The sequence below is a fragment of the Salvelinus fontinalis genome, chromosome 40 (assembly GCF_029448725.1).
Source record: "Salvelinus fontinalis isolate EN_2023a chromosome 40, ASM2944872v1, whole genome shotgun sequence".
NCBI classification, from domain to species: domain Eukaryota; kingdom Metazoa; phylum Chordata; class Actinopteri; order Salmoniformes; family Salmonidae; genus Salvelinus; species Salvelinus fontinalis.
This window is the reverse complement of record NC_074704.1, coordinates 1,254,315-1,272,908: the sequence shown is the minus strand read 5'-3', so window position 1 is coordinate 1,272,908 and position 18,594 is coordinate 1,254,315. Positions and strand designations below refer to the sequence as shown.

The 18,594-nt window shown below is 42.0% G+C and overlaps 1 protein-coding gene across 1 annotated transcript; it reads left to right on the top strand.

Annotated features, from left to right (window-relative positions):
• Window positions 1-5,961: 5,961 nt before the first annotated feature.
• Window positions 5,962-16,779, top strand: LOC129839551 (zinc finger protein 70-like). Its single transcript, XM_055907072.1, has 2 exons — window positions 5,962-6,555; window positions 12,480-16,779. Exons 1-2 carry the CDS (start codon window positions 6,390-6,392, stop codon window positions 13,493-13,495), a joined length of 1,182 nt encoding a protein of 393 aa, XP_055763047.1. The 5' UTR covers window positions 5,962-6,389; the 3' UTR covers window positions 13,496-16,779.
• The last annotated feature ends 1,815 nt before the right edge of the window (window positions 16,780-18,594 follow it).

Genomic DNA, 18,594 nt, shown 5'->3' with positions numbered 1-18,594 from the left:
ATGTTATTAAGTAACTAGTATAGAACCATCCCAGTAATGTTATTAGGTAACTAGTATAGAACCATCCCAGTAATGTTATTAGGTAACTAGTATAGAACCATTCCAGTAATGTTATTAGGTACCTTAGTATAGAACCATCCCAGTAATGTTATTAGGTACCTTAGTATAGAACCATCCCAGTAATGTTATTAGGTAGCTAGTATAGAACCATCCCAGTAATGTTATTAGGTAACTAGTATAGAACCATCCCAGTAATGTTATTAGGTAACTAGTATAGAACCATCCCAGTAATGTTATTAGGTAACTAGTATAGAACCATCCCAGTAATGTTATTAGGTAACTAGTATAGAACCATCCCAGTAATGTTATTAGGTAACTAGTATAGAACCATCCCAGTAATGTTATTAGGTAACTAGTATAGAACCATCCCAGTAATGTTATTAGGTAACTAGTATAGAACCATCCCAGTATTGTTATTAGGTAACTAGTATAGAACCATCCCAGTAATGTTATTAGGTACCTAGTATAGAACCATCCCAGTAATGTTATTAGGTAACTAGTATAGAACCATCCCAGTAATGTTATTAGGTAACTAGTATAGAACCATCCCAGTAATGTTATTAGGTAACTAGTATAGAACCATCCCAGTAATGTTATTAGGTAACTAGTATAGAACCATCCCAGTAATGTTATTAGGTAGCTAGTATAGAACCATCCCAGTAATGTTATTAGGTAACTAGTATAGAACCATCCCAGTAATGTTATTAGGTAACTAGTATAGAACCATCCCAGTAATGTTATTAGGTAACTAGTATAGAACCATCCCAGTAATGTTATTAGGTAACTAGTATAGAACCATCCCAGTAATGTTATTAGGTAACCAGTATAGAACCATCCCAGTAATGTTATTAGGTAACTAGTATAGAACCATCCCAGTAATGTTATTAGGTAACTAGTATAGAACCATCCCAGTAATGTTATTAGGTAACTAGTATAGAACCATCCCAGTAATGTTATTAGGTAACTAGTATAGAACCATCCCAGTAATGTTATTAGGTAACTAGTATAGAACCATCCCAGTAATGTTATTAGGTAGCTAGTATAGAACCATCCCAGTAATGTTATTAGGTAACTAGTATAGAACCATCCCAGTAATGTTATTAGGTAACTAGTATAGAACCATCCCAGTAATGTTATTAGGTAACTAGTATAGAACCATCCCAGTAATGTTATTATGTAACTAGTATAGAACCATCCCAGTAGTGTTATTAGGTAACTAGTATAGAACCATCCCAGTAATGTTATTAGGTAGCTTAGTATAGCTAGGAGTCAGAAGGGCAAAGGATTGAAAAGCCAAGGTTATTTTCTATGAATGCAGAGCTATGATAAATGTATTATTTTACACTGCATGATTGCTAATTGTACTAAAGCTATCGTCATATTGCTATCTTGTACCAGGCAGGGAAATTCACGGTAGCTATTGTGAACCATGTAGCTGAGTTAACTAGCTAGCTACCTTGACGTTGTTAACATTAGCTACCCTTCTGGCCGAATATAACTACGAGAATTACAATGCATTTTGTTACGTTACAGCTTTATATTCTATAATTGATTAAATAGTTTTTTTCCCTCGTCAATCTACACACAATTCCCCATAATGACATCACAATACCCCATAATGACATCACAATACCCCATAATGACAAAGCAAAAACTGATTTTTGGAAAAGGTTGCAAATGTATAAAAAATGTACTATTACATTTACATAAGTATTCAGACCCTTTACTCAGTACTTTGTTGAAGCACCTTTGTGGGCGATTACAGCCTCGTGTCTTCTTGTGTATGACGCTACAAGCTTGGCACACCTGTATTTGGGGAGTTTCTCCCATTCTTCTCTGCAGATCCTCTCAAGCTCTGTGTCAGGTATGTTGGATGGGGAGCGTCGCTGCACAGCTAATTTCAGGACTCTGCAGAGATGTTCGATCGAGTTCGCCCCAGTCTGAGGTCCTGACCACTATGGAGCAGGTTTCCATCATGGATCTCTCTGTACTTTGCGCTGTTCATCATTCCCTTGATCCTGACTAATCTCCTAGTCCCTGCCGCTGAAAAACATCCGCATTGCATGATGCTGCCACCACCATGCTTCACCGTAGGGATGCTGCCACCACCATGCTTCACCGTAGGGATGCTGCCACCACCATGCTTCACCGTAGGGATGCTGCCACCACCATGTTTCACCGTAGGGATGCTGCCACCACCATGCTTCACCGTAGGGATGCTGCCACCACCATGCTTCACCGTAGGGATGCTGCCACCACCGTGCTTCACCGTAGGGATGCTGCTACCACCGTGCTTCACCGTAGGGATGCTGCCACCATCGTGCTTCACCATAGGGATGGTGCCAGGTTTCCTCCAGAGCTGATGCTTGGCATTCAGGCCAAAGAGTTCAATCTTGGTTTCATCAGACCAGATAATCTTGTTTCTCATGGTCTAAGAGTCCTTTAGGTGCCTTTTTGGCAAACTCCAAGCAGGCTGTCATGTGCCTTTTACTGAGGAGTGGCTTCTGTCTGGCCACTCCACCATAAAGGCCTGATTGGTGGAGTGCTGCAGAGATGGTTGTCCTTCTGCAAGGTTCTCCCATATCCACAGAGGAACTCTGGAGCTCTGTTAGAGTGACCATTGGGTTCTTGGTCACCTCCCTCACCAAGGCCCTTCTCCCCCGATTGCTCAGTTTGGCCGGACGGCTAGCTCTAGGAAGAGTCTTGGTGGTTTCAAACTTCTTCCATTTTAAGAATGATGGAGGCCACTGTGTTCTTGGGGACCTTCACCAGATAGGATTGTGTCGAGCCACCAGTCTCGGAGCTCTATTGACAATTCCTTCGACCTTATGGCTTGGTTTTTGCTCTGACATACACTATCAACTGTGGGACCTTATATAGACAGGTGTGTGCCTTCCCAAATCATGTCCAATTGAATTTACCACAGGTGGATTCCAATACCACAGGTGGATTCCAATCAAGTTGTAGAAACATCTCAATTATGATCAATGGAAACAGGATGCACCTGAGCTCAATTTCGAGTCTCATAGCAAAGGGTCTGAATACTTATGTAAATAAGGTATGTTTAAAAAAAATGTTTATACAGTTGCAAAAAATTTAGAAAAATGTGTTTTTGCTTTGTCATAGGGTATTGTGTGTAGATTGGTGAGGAAAATGTATAATTTAATAGATTTTTAAATAAGGCTGTAAATTAACACAATGTGGTATAAGGGAAGGGGTCTGAATAATTTCAGAATGTTCTGTTGTTCTAAAATGGAATCAAGTTATATTCAATCTTGTCCTTATTGCATTGGCATCCACAGTCTCAAATTTCCCGACTCTGTTGGGTTGTCACTCGTTACCACAGCCACAAAATATCAGAGTTTTTGTTGATGCTACATCATCCCAGCAGCAACTACCAATGTGATCTGGAGTTTCTGGGATATCATGTCCAAATCCAGAGGGGTCTACAAAAACACCTGTTCACATATATATTGTAGTTACGCAAGTAAAAAAAAAAACATTAAAAAGGTGGCATAGCCAATGGTCTGTGGGTCCAGGGCTGGATTAATATAGAGGTTTACCTTTCACAGCAACTACATGACAAGAGAGAAAAGTTGGCCCATGTGCTTTTCAAAATGGACATATCGTTGATGATTAAACGCCATGGCAAATACATGAAGACAGAGAGAAAAGTTGGCCCACGTGTTTTTCAAAATGGACATATCATGCCACAGCAACTACATGACGAGAGAGAAGATAACACTGTCACTACAGTAAGTGGTCCACTTCGTGGACATTGTTGATGTTTGATTCGAAGATGATGTAAACGAACTCGCCAGTCAGGAAAGAAAGCCGACACGAAGAATCCACATATTTAGGTCAATCGTAAATTGTTATATCTTTACACTATTGTCAAATATGCATTAGTTAATTCTAGAGTGATATGTTGATTTTCAAAATAGTTGGATGTTATTTTGGTACAAAAAATAAACGCCTTGTGTTTAATATTATAGATGACATCAATCATGAATATGTAATGTCACACATTACATATTGGGCAAAAGCAATGGTGAAAGTTGACACAAGATTGTAAGGGGGTGGTTACAAATTCTCTTTGGAGCGGTACCTTAGAAAGAGCTGGTTGGATAAAGAATATTTATATTTGACATTCAATTGAACACCTGAAGTACCTGAGCGGGCGAGTTGGCTGCACGCAGTGATGCGGGCCGGTGTAGATAAAATGCCAGGGCGGAATTATTGTCCCAGTCCGCCCTGATGACTGTCAGCATAAATGTATATTTCGTAATGAAAGAGGAGACAAAATTTGGAAAAAAGGGAAGGGGTCTGAATACTTTCCGAGTGCACTGAACATATTAAACCCACTAAATACAGGCTATTAAGTCACAACAAGCCCGACATGAACATTACAATTACCTGCGCGTTAAACTGCTGACAACGAACGCAAACTGTCAGTTAAATCCTAAACATAATGCATTGAAATAAATGGCACGTCATCAAATGAATAAATGACAATCACCAAAGACGCATACATGTTCATTTAGTTCTCTCCGGGTGACAGGTTTAGCTGAACAGAAATCTAGCTATGTTGTTTTTGAGCAGAAGCACGGTCATTCTAAACATCAACGGCAATCGGCTGGCGTGGGTCTTTCCACCAACAGTCCACCGTTCTTGAAGAAACAGGAAGAGCATGAATTTAGGGGAAGGGATTTCCATTTTGTTATTTGGAAAAAATAAATAAAATGAATAAAGCTTAAAGGTAATGATTTGCTTATTTGAAAAAGTAACTAAGTATCTGATTTAAGTAAATTGAAAACTAGCCGATAAGTTAATCATTACCACAAAGTTATTTTGAGTACTCGAACACTTGACTTTGTATTTTAACATTGACTGGCTAGCTAGCTAAAGCTCGCAATATGCTATGGTAGCTACTGGCTAGCTAACGGGGCTCGATGGTATTATCCTTCCTGAACCTTGTTCTCCAGGCGAGACACAACCAGCATGTTAGCGTTAGCTAGCTAGCTACTTGAGTCAACACACTATGAGTAACGTTTGCCCCTTTTCGATGTAACTAAACGCTAGCAAGCGTCTTAATGTTACCAAGCACTGTTATTGCTAACTGGATAACACAAACACTAGCTAGGCAACTAGCTATATGCCTAAACGATAGAAATCACGATGATGATAACTAGGGGTAATGTATAGTGTCTATGCCAAACTGTCACAATTTTTCTTCCACAGATTCCCATAAGGTCTCCGATTCCAGGATGGGAAAGGCTTTACAAGAAAGAAACAGATGGAGATGGAATCAGACAGAGATGTCGATTTATATTGTTACTTGTAATGTTAAAAAGAGAAGAAAAGTAATATCACATGTTTCTAAATTAGTTATCTAGAGTAGTCACCGTACTATAGGCTACAGATGTGAATCACCACTAAAATAGTTATTTTTTGTTATTGAGTAGGCCTACATCTTTGTTTAATCTAATTCAACGAATGATTAATCTGACAATAAAACTACTTATTATTTTTGTAAGAAATGTAAAGGCTTTTTACAGTAAATTTGACTAAAGTAGAAGCTCATCTTTTATTGTCAAATGTATTGTCTGCAGTTGTCTTGATGTCCTTTGTATGTTTGATATGTTTGTACACAGAGCCGCAAACAACATTTCCCCATGGAAACAAGTAATTATCTTATCTTGAGATGAGGAAAGTATTGGCTAAGGGGTTAGAGAAAAAGTATTTTCTCATTTGAAATGTACTTGCTCATTTTGAAATATATATATATATTTGCCAGAATAACCAATGTCGTGAATAACTGCTTTACCAACTCCAGTCAGCAGATGGCGATATGAGTCTTTCAGTTTATTTTTTTTACGTGACGTATAATCTAGTAGAGGACTCTCCTAAAAACAAAATGGCAACTAATTCAGCCACCTCGGTAGCTTACTAGCCAACATTAAACTGATGCATTGAAGCTCCTTTGATAATTTGTATATTAATGTGTTTTTAACACAACTTGTCTCTTAGTTAACTTTGACGTAATTTTCTTGTTAAATGTACTACATTGTTAAGATTGGTACTGAGCTTAGACTAGGCTAGTCACTAATGCTAGCTAGCTAACATCCCTGACTATGAGCTCGCTAAACTACTCCCCCACTGCTAAAGAAGAGGAGGTCTGCTGGACAGAGAAATAAGCTCTGGGGCTGAACATTGTCGTAAAAGAAGAAGAAGAGGAGGATGTTACAGTGAAAGAAGAGAAAGAACCGTTTGGAGTGGAAGAGGGGGTAGAGGCTGTCACAGTGGAAGAGGAGGTAGAAGCTTTCAAAATGGAAGAGGATGCTATCACATTGAAAGAGGGGGCTGTTACAGTGAAAGAAGAGAGAGAACCGTTTGGAGTGGAAGAGGAGGCTCCCTCAATAAAAAAGGAGGACATTTTGGGAGTGAAAGAAAAGGAAGAAATGGGGGAGGAGACTGAAGACCTGATTAACACCAGTGAGGATGGTCTTTAAAACAGGGGCACCAACTCAGGCAGTTGTTGGACCAATGTGGGGTTTTGAAGGGGCATTCTACTGAAGTTCTACACATGAATATGTTGTTCAGTACTGTAGGAAATATTAAAGGATTATCTATGATTGGTACATGCATTTTTTACTTTTAAATTAATGATATGATACCATATACTTTATTGTCCATTTTACATGGAAATTCATTTAGGTACACAAACACAATACACTAGAAAACATTCAGTATGGAAAACTGGAAAGTTAGTACACAAGTCACATCTCTTTGGCTGGCCTACTGTCTCCCCGTGCATTGGGCCTTCATCTGTCCTTCTGTTCAGCAGCCTAATGGGCCTTTATCTGTCCTACTTTTCAGCAGCCTGATGGGCCTGCGTCTGTCCTACTGTTCAGCGGCCTGATGGGCCTCTCTCTGTCCTACTGTTCAGCAGCCTGATGGGCCTCTCTCTGTCCCACTGTTCAGCAGCCTGATCGGCCTTCATCTGTCCTACTGTTCAGCGGCCTGATGGGCCTCTCTCTGTCCCACTGTTCAGCAGCCTGATGGGCCTCTCTCTGTCCCACTGTTCAGCAGCCTGATGGGCCTCATCTGTCCTACTATTCAGCAGCCTGATGGGCCCCATCTGTCCTACTATTCAGCAGCCTGATGGGCCTCTCTCTGTCCTACTGTTCAGCCGCCTGATGGGCCTCTCATCTGTCCTATTGTTCAGCAGCCTGATCGGCCTTCATCTGTCCTACTGTTAAGCAGCCTGATGGGCCTCTCTCTGTCCTACTGTTCAGCAGCCTGATGGGCCTCTCTCTGTCCTACTGTTCAGCAGCCTGATGGGCCTCTCTCTGTCCTACTGTTCAGCAGCCTGATGGGCCTGCATCTGTCCTACTGTTCAGCAGCCTGATGGGCCTGCATCTGTCCTACTGTTCAGCAGCCTGATGGGCCTGCGTCTGTCCTACTGTTCAGCGGCCTGATGGGCCTCTCTCTGTCCTACTGTTCAGCAGCCTGATGGGCCTCTCTCTGTCCTACTGTTCAGCAGCCTGATGGGCCTCTCTCTATCCTACTGTTCAGCAGCCTGATGGGCCTGCGTCTGTCCTACTGTTCAGCAGCCTGATGGGCCTCTCTCTATCCTACTGTTCAGCAGCCTGATTCTCGTTCAGGAAGTCAGCAGCTCAAAACCCAGGAAAAAGGTTATGTGTCCTCTGATGCGCTTGGCCTTTGTCCCATGTGTCATAGAGGCCCTGAAGCCCCCAACACAGAGGAAGGGATGTTGTGTTGTTGAACTTGACATACAGGAAGTCCAGCACCCACAAGGTACTGCTGGGATCACCTGTAGGTGGGGTGGGGGGGGGGGGGGGGGGGGGGGTGTTAGTCACAGACAAGGTGAGTCTGCATGCAGTTAAAAGCAGAGGACAAGTCTATGAAGAGAATGTGCACATACCTAGACATTGATTCTTGGAGAATATAACTTATAAAAGTAAAGAGAAGAAAGGATCAGATTTGACTCATCAAAGTAAGTGCTGTAGTTTAGTTTGAACAAATACAATAGATCTGCCCACTGGTATCTGTTACCAGGACAACCAGCAGAGTTCTGTTAGTTGACAGGAAGATAGACTGGTATCTGTTACCAGGACAACCAGCAGAGTTCTGTTAGTTGACAGTTAGATGGACTGGTATCTGTTACCAGGACAACCAGCAGAGTTCTGTTAGTTGACAGGAAGATAGACTGGTATCTGTTACCAGGACAACCAGCAGAGTTCTGTTAGTTGACAGGAAGATAGACTGGTATTTGTTACCAGGACAACCAGCAGAGTTCTGTTAGTTGACAGGAAGATGGACTGGTATATTTCCACCACAGTAGACAGAGTTCTGTTAGTTATTCTACATTGTAGAATAATAGTAAAGACATCAAAGCTATTAAATAACACATGGAATCATGTAGTAACCTAAGAAGTGTTAATCAAATGAAAATATATTTGAGATTCTTCAAAGTAGCCAGCCTTTGCCTTGATGACAGTTTTTCATTCTCTCAACCAGCTTCATGAGGTAGTCACCTGGAGTGCTTTTCCAACAGTCTTGAAGGAGTTCCCACATAGGCTGAGGACTTGTTGTCTGCTGTTCCTTCACTCTGCGGTCCAAACCATCTCAATTGGGTAGAGGTCGGGTGATTGTGGAGGCCAGGTCATCTAGTTCCGCTAAGCACAAACCAGATGGGATGGCATGTCACTGTAGAACACGGTGGTAGCCATGCTGTTTAAGTGTGCCTTGAATTGTAAATAAATCACAGTGTCACCAGCGAAGCACCCCCACACCATCACACCTCCTCCATGCTTCACGGTGGGAACCACACATGCGGAATTCATCTGTTCACCTATTCTACTCCTCACAAAGACATGGTAGTTGCAACCAAAAATCTTACGTTTGGACTCATCAGACCAAAAGACAGATTTCCACCGGTCTAATGTCCACTGCTCGTGTTTCTTGGCCCAAGCAAGTCTCTTCTTCTTATTGGTGTCCTTTAGTAGTGGTTTGTTTGCAGTGATTCATGTATGTCTCCTCTGAACAGTTGATGTTGAGATGTGTCTGTTACTTGAACTCTGTGAAACATGTATTTGGGCTGGTAACTCAAATTAACTTTTCTCCTGCAGCAGACTGAACTCTGGGTCTTCCTTTCCTGTGGCGGTGCTCATGAGAGCCAGTTTCATCATAGCGCATTATATTTTTAGCGACTGCACTTGAAGAAGTTCTTGAAATTTTCTGCATTGACTGACCTTCATGTCTTAAAGTATGGATGAACTGTCGTTTCTCTTTGCTTATTTGAGCTATTCTTGCCATAATATGGACTTGGTCTTTTACAAAATAGGGCTATCTTCTGTGTACCACCCATACCTTGTCACAACTGATTGACTCAAACGCATTAAGAAGGAAAGAAATTCCACAAATGAACTTTTAACAAGGCACACCAGTTAATTGAAATGCATTCCAGGTGACTGCCTCATGAAGCTGGTTGAGAGAATGCCAATAGTGTGCAAAGCTGTCAAGGCAAAGGGTGGCTACTTTGAAGAATCTCAAATGTAAAATATAATTTGATTTGTTTAATACTTTTTGGGTTACTACATGATTCCATATGTGTTATTTCATAGTTTTGATGTCTTCACTATTATTCTACAATGTAGAACATTTTATAAATAAAAGCCCTTGAATGATACTGTGTATTTACATATATTTGATTTTATATAAAAAAAATATGCATCATATACAGTGGGGAGAACAAGTATTTGATACACTGCCGATTTTGCAGGTTTTCCTACTTACAAAGCATGTAGCGGTCTGTAATTTTTATCATAGGTACACTTCAACTGTGAGAGACGGAATCTAAAACAAAAATCCAGAAAATCACATTGTATGATTTTTAAGTAATTAATTTGCATTTTATTGCATGACATAAGTATTTGATACATCAGAAAAGCAGAACTTAATATTTGGTTTATTTATATATATATATATATATATGATGCATACATTTTCACAACATTTGACTATCTTTCTATGTATTATTTTTCTGCTTGTGTGCGCATGTAGAGGCCGTCAAATCAAAGGCGCTCCTTCGATATAAAGTTGTTTTTGACCAAAAATGAAAAGGTATCAGTTTGTCACTTTCATGAGGTAATAATGAGTAATAACATGTTCAGAATCTCATGGTGTAACGCTGGCGTGATTTAGTGTTTCCAAACTAGGGCTTATCATAATATTTTTTCCTCATGGCAAAAATTAAAACACGAAGCAGACTAAACTCTTCGGTCCTTTAAAAACCTGTTCTTTTGTAAAATATTGTGTGCTATAGGCATCATTAGGGCTGTTTCCCCCCCAAAAGTTACATCCGTTTGGTGGTTTGCCACGATACTAACAAGTATTGCGATACTGGTGTTGTCCCAGCACTATTCCAAACCGTTTGAAACATTCTGTGTTTGAGCTACAGACTGCTTTCGTCCACCATTGGATTTGTCCGTTTCTTCTGCATCCGCTGATACCAACCATTAGTCTGTGTGATTAATGATATCCGAATCAAATGTTATTGGTCACATACACATGGTTAGCAGATGTTATTTTGATTGTAGCGAAATGCTTGTGCTTCTAGTTCCGACAGTGCGGCAATATCTAACATGTAATCTAACAATTCCACAACTACCTAACACACACAAATCTAAGTAAAGGAATGGAATAAGAACATATACATATAAATATATGGATGAGCAATGACAGAGCAGCATAGGCAAGATGCAATAGATGGTATAAAATACAGGATGTACATATTAGATGAGTAATGCAAGATATGTAAACATTTTTAGAGTGACTTAATTTATCAAGGACGTTAACCACCTGAGCCACGGCCTGTTCACACCGTTCTCATCCAGAAGCAGAGGTCAGTACAGGTGCATCAAAGCTGGGACCGAGAGACTGGAATAACAGCTTCTATCAGACTGTTAAATAGCCATCACTAGCCGGCTACCACCCGGTTACTCAACCCTGCACTTTAGAGGCTGCTGCCCTATAGACATAGACATGGAATCACTGGTCACTTTAATAATTTTAGCATACTTTTTTACTCACTACATATGTATATACTGAATTATATTTTAGTCAATGCCACTCCGACATTGCTCGTCCTAATATTTATATATTCTTTAATTCCATTATTTTACTTTTAGATTTGTGTGTATTGTTGTGAATTGTTAGATACTACTGCACCGATGGCGCTAGGAACACAAGCATTTAGCTACACCCGCAATAACATCTGCTAAATATGTGTGTGACCAATCATTTTATTTGATATTCGTTTCCCACTAAGCAAACAATGTCTGTACTTAGCTCATTTATTTTTCTTGACATTAGTCAATAGTACTCATTGAATGCAACTTTTTTAAGTCAAACCATTTTTCATTTTATTTGTGTCCTGAAAAGAAAAAGGTAAAATACTTTAATTGTGAGGGCTGGACATGCAGATGAATGAAAATAGTGAAAAAACACAGAACCCTGGGACTGATGTTTTAAACCCTAGTTACTCCACTTGTCTTCGCTCTATCAACTGGGACTGATGTTTTAAACCCTAGTTACTCCACTTGTCTTCGCTCTATCAACTGGGACTGATGTTTTAAACCCTAGTTACTCCACTTGTCTTCGCTCTATCAACTGGGACTGATGTTTTAAACCCTAGTTACTCCACTTGTCTTCGCTCTATCAACTGGGACTGATGTTTTAAACCCTAGTAACTCCACTTGTCTTCGCTCTATCAACTGGGACTGATGTTTTAAACCCTAGTTACTCCACTTGTCTTCGCTCTATCAACTGGGACTGATGTTTTAAACCCTAGTTACTCCACTTGTCTTCGCTCTATCAACTGGGACTGATGTTTTAAACCCTAGTAACTCCACTTGTCTTCGCTCTATCAACTGGGACTGATGTTTTAAACCCTAGTAACTCCACTTGTCTTCGCTCTATCAACTGGGACTGATGTTTTAAACCCTAGTTACTCCACTTGTCTTCGCTCTATCAACTGGGACTGATGTTTTAAACCCTAGTTACTCCACTTGTCTTCGCTCTATCAACTGGGACTGATGTTTTAAACCCTAGTTACTCCACCTGTCTTCGCTCTATCAACTGGGACTGATGTTTTAAACCCTAGTTACTCCACTTGTCTTCGCTCTATCAACATGAATAGCATATGAAGCCTTTTCAACTGTCAAGTGTACACAAAGGAGGATGTATAATGCTTCCATGCAACGGTCTCTTTCAGCCTGCTCATAAGTGTTTAAAAAATATATATATATTATGGAAATGTTCTGAAAACTGTTTTATCATGTAGCGGTTTCATTCAGGTCTCTCTGTTTAACGAAATACTCTGTCTTTGGCAGGAGAGAGACCAGACTCGCACTCTGACAATTGTCCTTCAGGGGATCCAGACCCGGAGAAGAGTCCTTCGGGGGAACCAGACCCAGGGAAGAGTCCTTCAGGGGAACCAGACCCAGGGAAGAGTCCTTCGGGGGAACCAGACCCAGGGAAGATTCCTTCGGGGAAACCAGACCCAGGGAAGATTCCTTCGAGGGAACCAGACCCAGGGAAGAGTCCTTCAGTGGAACCAGACTTAGGGAAGAGTCCTTCAGGGGAACCAGACCTAGAGACGGCCAAACCAGTAGGACGACACTGTTGCTCCCACTGTGGAAGGAGATTTACCAAGTTACACAACCTAAAAGAGCACGAGAGGACACACACAGGAGAAAAGCCTTTCCAATGTTCCCAGTGTGGAAGGAGTTTTAGCCGGTTAGACAGCCTGAAAATGCACGAGCGAATTCACTCTGGAGAGAAGCCCTACCAGTGCTCCTATTGTGTAATGAGTTTTTCACGATCACAGGCCCTCAAAAGGCATGAGAGGACACACACAGGAGAAAAGCCTTTTCAATGCTCCCAGTGTGGAAATAGTTTTACCCTGTTGGCACACCTGAAATCACATGAGAGGACACACACAGGAGAAAAGCCTTTCCAATGTTCCCAGTGTGGAAAGAGTTTTACCCGGTTAAGGACCCTAATTAGGCATCAAGGAATACACAAAGAAGGAAGGAAGACCTTCCATTGCTCTCAGTGTGGAAAGAGTTTTACTAAGTTATGGGGCGTGAAAATACATGAGAGAATTCACTCTACACACAGAGGAGAAAGGCCTTTCCAATGCTCCCAATGTGGAAAGCGGTTTACCCAGTTAGGGAACCTGAATTTACATAAGATAATTCACTCCGGAGATAAGCCTTACCACTGCTCTCAGTGTGGAAAGAGCTTTATCCGGTCATGCCATCTCAAAGAGCATGAGAAAACACACACAGGAGAGAAGCCCTTCCAATGCTCCCAGTGTGGGAAGACATTTTCCCGATTAAGGTAACTGAAATCCTATTACATTTCACACACTCTTATCCAGAGAGAATAACAATTGGTGCATTCACCTTAAGGTAGCTGGGTGAGACAACCACATATCACAGGCATAGTAAGTACATTTTCCCTTCGTAAAGTAGTTCTCAGCAAAGTCAGTGCTAGTAGGAAAAGACAAGTTCAGGTCAGATTTATTGAAGATACTCTTTGAAGAGGTAGGGTCATCGTGGTTTTCGGGAAGATGGGCTGGGACTCTGCTGTCCTGACATTAGGGTTCCAGTATTGGTGTGCCAGGACAGAGAATAACTTTGACTGGGCTGATTGGGAGCTGGTGAGAGGGCCAAGAGACCAGAGTTGGCATAACGGAGTGCTCGGGTTGGATGGGTTGTAGGTAGGGAGGGGCAGTTCCCTTGTATGCACCAGGGTCTTGAAGTGGATGTGAGCTTTGACAGGAAGCCAGTGGAGTGTGTGGAGGAGCGGGGTGATATGGGAGAACTTGGGGAGGTTGAACACCTGGCGGGCTGCGGCATTCTGGATAGGTTGCAGGGGAGCCCAGCCAACAGAGAGTTGCAGGGGAGCCCAGCCAACAGAGAGTTGCAGGGGAGCCCAGCCAACAGAGAGTTGCAGGGGAGCCCAGCCAACAGAGACAAGTGCCTGGATTAGGACCTGCACTGCTTCCTGTGTGAGGTCGGTTTGTAATCTACGGATGTTGCAGAGCATGAGCCTGCAGAAGTGAGTCACTGCTTTGATGTTTGCAGAGAATGACAGGGTCTTGCCAAGGTTCGTTGCACATGAGAGAATAACGAAGCTATGTTCGGTCTCTTGTTTTTTGACTGAGAATTTGTGTTTTTGTTTATGCCACATGAAATCAAATTGTGTGAATGAAATCATACAAAAAAATGGCTACTTTTGTTTTAAAATGTTCTAATGTCCATTTTATTTTCATTAATAACAATTCTTGTAATTCCAAGATGGCGTAGCAGTGCAGACGTGGTTTGTCGTCCTCTCGTTAACTTTAGTATTTTGTCTTTTTTGTATATATTTAAATGTATTTTCAATCTGTTTTCCATTTTTAAATTAAATATACCTTCTGTAAATATACCTTCCGGTAACCCGCCTCACCCAATGTGATATGGATCCACTATTTTTTTTAGACCTTATAGCTAGAACCCCCATCAGAACCTAGCCATCAGAAGCTAACCAGCTAATTAGCTACTAGCTATTTAGTCATTGTTACCCACTGCTAGCGGTCTTTACCTTCTGCACGGACACCAACCGTTTTTTTTGCCTGGATAATGCTGCCAGCCTGCCAGTATCGGATTGTTTTCTCCACTACAACGCCGTATTCCTGCCGTAAACCCTGGACCATTACTCCTGATCATCACAGCTAGCTAGCTGCCACCGAGTGACCCAGCCCTGAAGCTAGCCCTGTGCCAGGCCCACCTCCCGGCCGACTCTGTGATCAGTCGTTGCCTCCCGGACTCTACCCCAACACGGCTAGAATCCACTACACCGGATCCTTACCGTAAGCTTCTGGACCTTTGCATCGGATCATTGCTGCTAGCTAGCTGCTACCGATTGGCTATAGTGGCTAACGCCCCTGCCCCGAAGCTAGCACCAGTTAGCCGCAAGCCAGGCGCATCTCCCGGCTAGCAAACTAAGTGACCAGACCGGACACGTCGCGTGTGTAACCGATGTGAAATGGCTAGCTAGTTAGCGATGATACGCGCTGATAGCGTTTCAATTGGTGACATCACTCGCTCTAAGACCTGAAGTAGTTGTTCCCCTTGCTCTGCAAGGGCCGTGGCTTTTGTGGCGCGATGGGTAACGATGCTTCGAGGGTGTCTGAGATTTCCATACCCAGCTACAACATTTTCCATCAAGATAGAACTGCCAAAGGGGGTGGAGTTAGTCTGCAGAGTGCTGTCATACTTTCCAGGTCTATGCCCAAACAGTTCGAGCTTCTAATTTTAAAAATGAATCTCCAGAAATAAGTCTCTCACTGTTGCCGCCTGTTATAGATCCCCCTCAGCTCCCAGCTGTGCCTTGGACACCATCTGTGAATTGATTGCCCCCCGTCTATCTTCAGAGTTCGTTCTGTTAGGTGACCTGAACTGGGATATGCTTAACACCCCGGCAGTCCTACAATCTAAACTAGATGCTCTCAATCTCACACAAATTATCAAGGATCCTACCAGGTAAAACCCCAAATCTGTAAACATGGGCACCCTCATAGATATCATCCTGACCAACCTGTCCTCTAAATACACCTCTGCTGTCTTCAACCAGCTACTTGCCCAAGCCTCCCCAGCTTCTCCTTCACCCAAATCCAGATAGCAGATGTTCTGAAAGAGCTGCAAAACCTGGACCCGTACACATCAGCTGGGCTAGACAATCTGGACCCTCTCTTTCTAAAATTATCCGCCGCCATTGTTGCTACCCCTATTACCAGTCTGTTCAACCTCTCTTTCGTATCGGCCGAGATCCCTAAAGATTGGAAAGCTGCCCCGGTCATCCCCCTCTTCAAAAGGGGAGACACTCTAGATCCAAACTGTTATAGACCTATATCCATCCTGCCCTGCCTTTCTAAAGTCTTCGAAAGCCAAGTTAATAAACAGATCACTGACCATTTCGAATCCCACCGTACCTTCTCCGCTGTGCAATCTGGTTTCCAAGCTGGTCACGGGTGCACCTCAGCAACGCTCAAGGTACTAAACAATACCATAACCGCCATCGATAAAAGACAGTACTGTGCAGCCGTCTTCATCGACCTGGCCAAGGTTTTCGACTCTGTCAATCACTGTATTCTTATCAGCAGACTCAACAGCCTTGGTTTCTCAAAACACTGCCTCGCCTGGTTCACCAACTACTTCTCAGATGTGTCAAATCGGAGGGCCTGTTGTCCGGACCTCTGGCAGTCTATGGGGGTACCACAGGGATCAATTCTCGGGCCGAATCTTTTCTCTGTATATATCAACGATGTCGCTCTTGCTGCGGGTGATTCCCTGATCCACCTCTACGCAGACGAGTCCATTCTGTATACATCTGGCCCTTCTTTGGATACTGTGCTAACAAACCTCCAAACGAGCTTCAATGCCATACAACACTCCTTCCGTGACCTCCAACTGCTCTTAAACGCTAGCAAAACCAAATGCATGCTTTTCAACCGTTCGCTGCCCGCACCCGCCCGCCCGACTAGCATCACTACTCTGGACGGTTCTGACTTAGCATATGTGGACAACTACGAATACCTAGATGTCTGGCTAAACTGTAAACAATAATCGCTGAAGCTGGAGACTTATATTTCCCTTACTAACTTTAAACATCAGCTATCTGAGCAGCTAACCGATCGCTGCAGCTGTACATCCATCTGTAAACAGCCCACCAAAGCTACCTACCTCATCCCCATATTGTTTTTATTTACTTTTCTGATCTTTCGCACACCAGTATTTCTACTTACACATCACCATCTGCTCATCTATCACTCCAGTGTTAATTTGCTAAATTGTAATTACTTCGCTACTATGGCCTATTTACTGCCTTACCTCCTCACGCCATTTCCACACACTGTATATAGACTTTATTTTTTTTCCTCCTATTGTGTTATTGACTGTACGTTTGTTTATTCCATGTGTAACTCTGTGTTGTTGTTTGTGTCACACTGCTTTGCTTTATCTTGACCAGGTCACAGTTGTAGATGAGAACTTGTTCTCAACTGGCCTACCTGGTTAAGTAAAGATAAAATAAAAAAAACAAAATAAAAAATTATAAAAAACATAGTTTTTTATAGGAATCTTATAGGAATACTATAGTGCTTTTTCGTAAGGGGAGCCAGTTTGACTGTATGGAATAGCTAACATTAGATGAGCCATGCCTTAAATGGGGTCTGGGATACCAGACTGCACTCTGGTCAAAGAGTGATGACAGACACAGAAGCCCAGTATTTGGTCAAAAACGCACAAATATCCCTGCAAATGAAAACAATCTGATCTCCACAAAAGCCAACCGTTATATTAACAAGTGGTTGCCATGGTGAATAATCCCAAAATAATTGGTAGGACCCATGAAAGGAAACGTCAAAGAGTTTACCGGAATCTCTAAATGAAAATACTGATCAATAAAAATGTCCTTGTAGATCTAATTTAAAGGATTCTAAATTAATATCTAAGGGTATTTTTATACAATTCCCGTTGCAGGTATTATACACGAACAGTGTGTCAGTTTCCCAAAGTTTGGTGTTGACTATGAACTTTACTTAGCGAGCTAGCTGTGCTTTGTGGAAGAATGTGGGATGTAAGTTATTGTCAACATTGAGTTGTTACTGGCTAGCTAGTTGGATAGCTAACTGGATATAACAGGCAATGATGTTCGCTATCTTATTTGCTGTGCTTTGTGGAAGAATGTGGGAAATCAATCAATCAAATGTATTTATAAAGCCCTTTTTACATCAGCTGATGTCACAAAGTGCTATACAGAAACCCAGCCTAAAACCCCAAACAGCAAGCAATGCAGGTGTAGAAGCACGGTGGCTAGGGAAAGCTCCCTAGGAAGAAACCTAGAGAGGAACCAGGCTATGAGGGGTGGCCAGTCCTCTTCTGGCTGTGCCGGGTGGAGATTATAACAGAACATGGCCAAGGATATTGTCAACATTCAGTTGTTACTGGCTAGCTAGCTATTTGTGCTTAACACTATTTGTTTGTTTACACAGATGACTTCAGCCTTATCATTAAAAAAAAAACTTCCTTGACTAAATATAGCTAGCAAGTTGGTTAGCTAACTAGTTGATTAGCTAGCTAGTTGGTTGGTTAGCTCTCATCTGGCTAGTACTGTATCTATGGTATAACCAAACATACTGTATATAGAACCAACCCAAAATAGCTACTCTGTGTCGTTTACAGTGGGAGTAAATTAAGCATATTGGGCAGAACGAAAAAGGAGGTGGGCAAAGTCAAGCAGGAGTTAGCGTTTGGTGCATTTGCATATTTTCCGTTAGGGAACGCCTCCTCTGTGAAGTGCGCATGTGCACAAACTCAAATTCGACTTTGCACTCAAATCTTATTGGTCACGTACACGTATTTAGCAGATGTTATTGCCGGTGTAGAGAAAATGTGT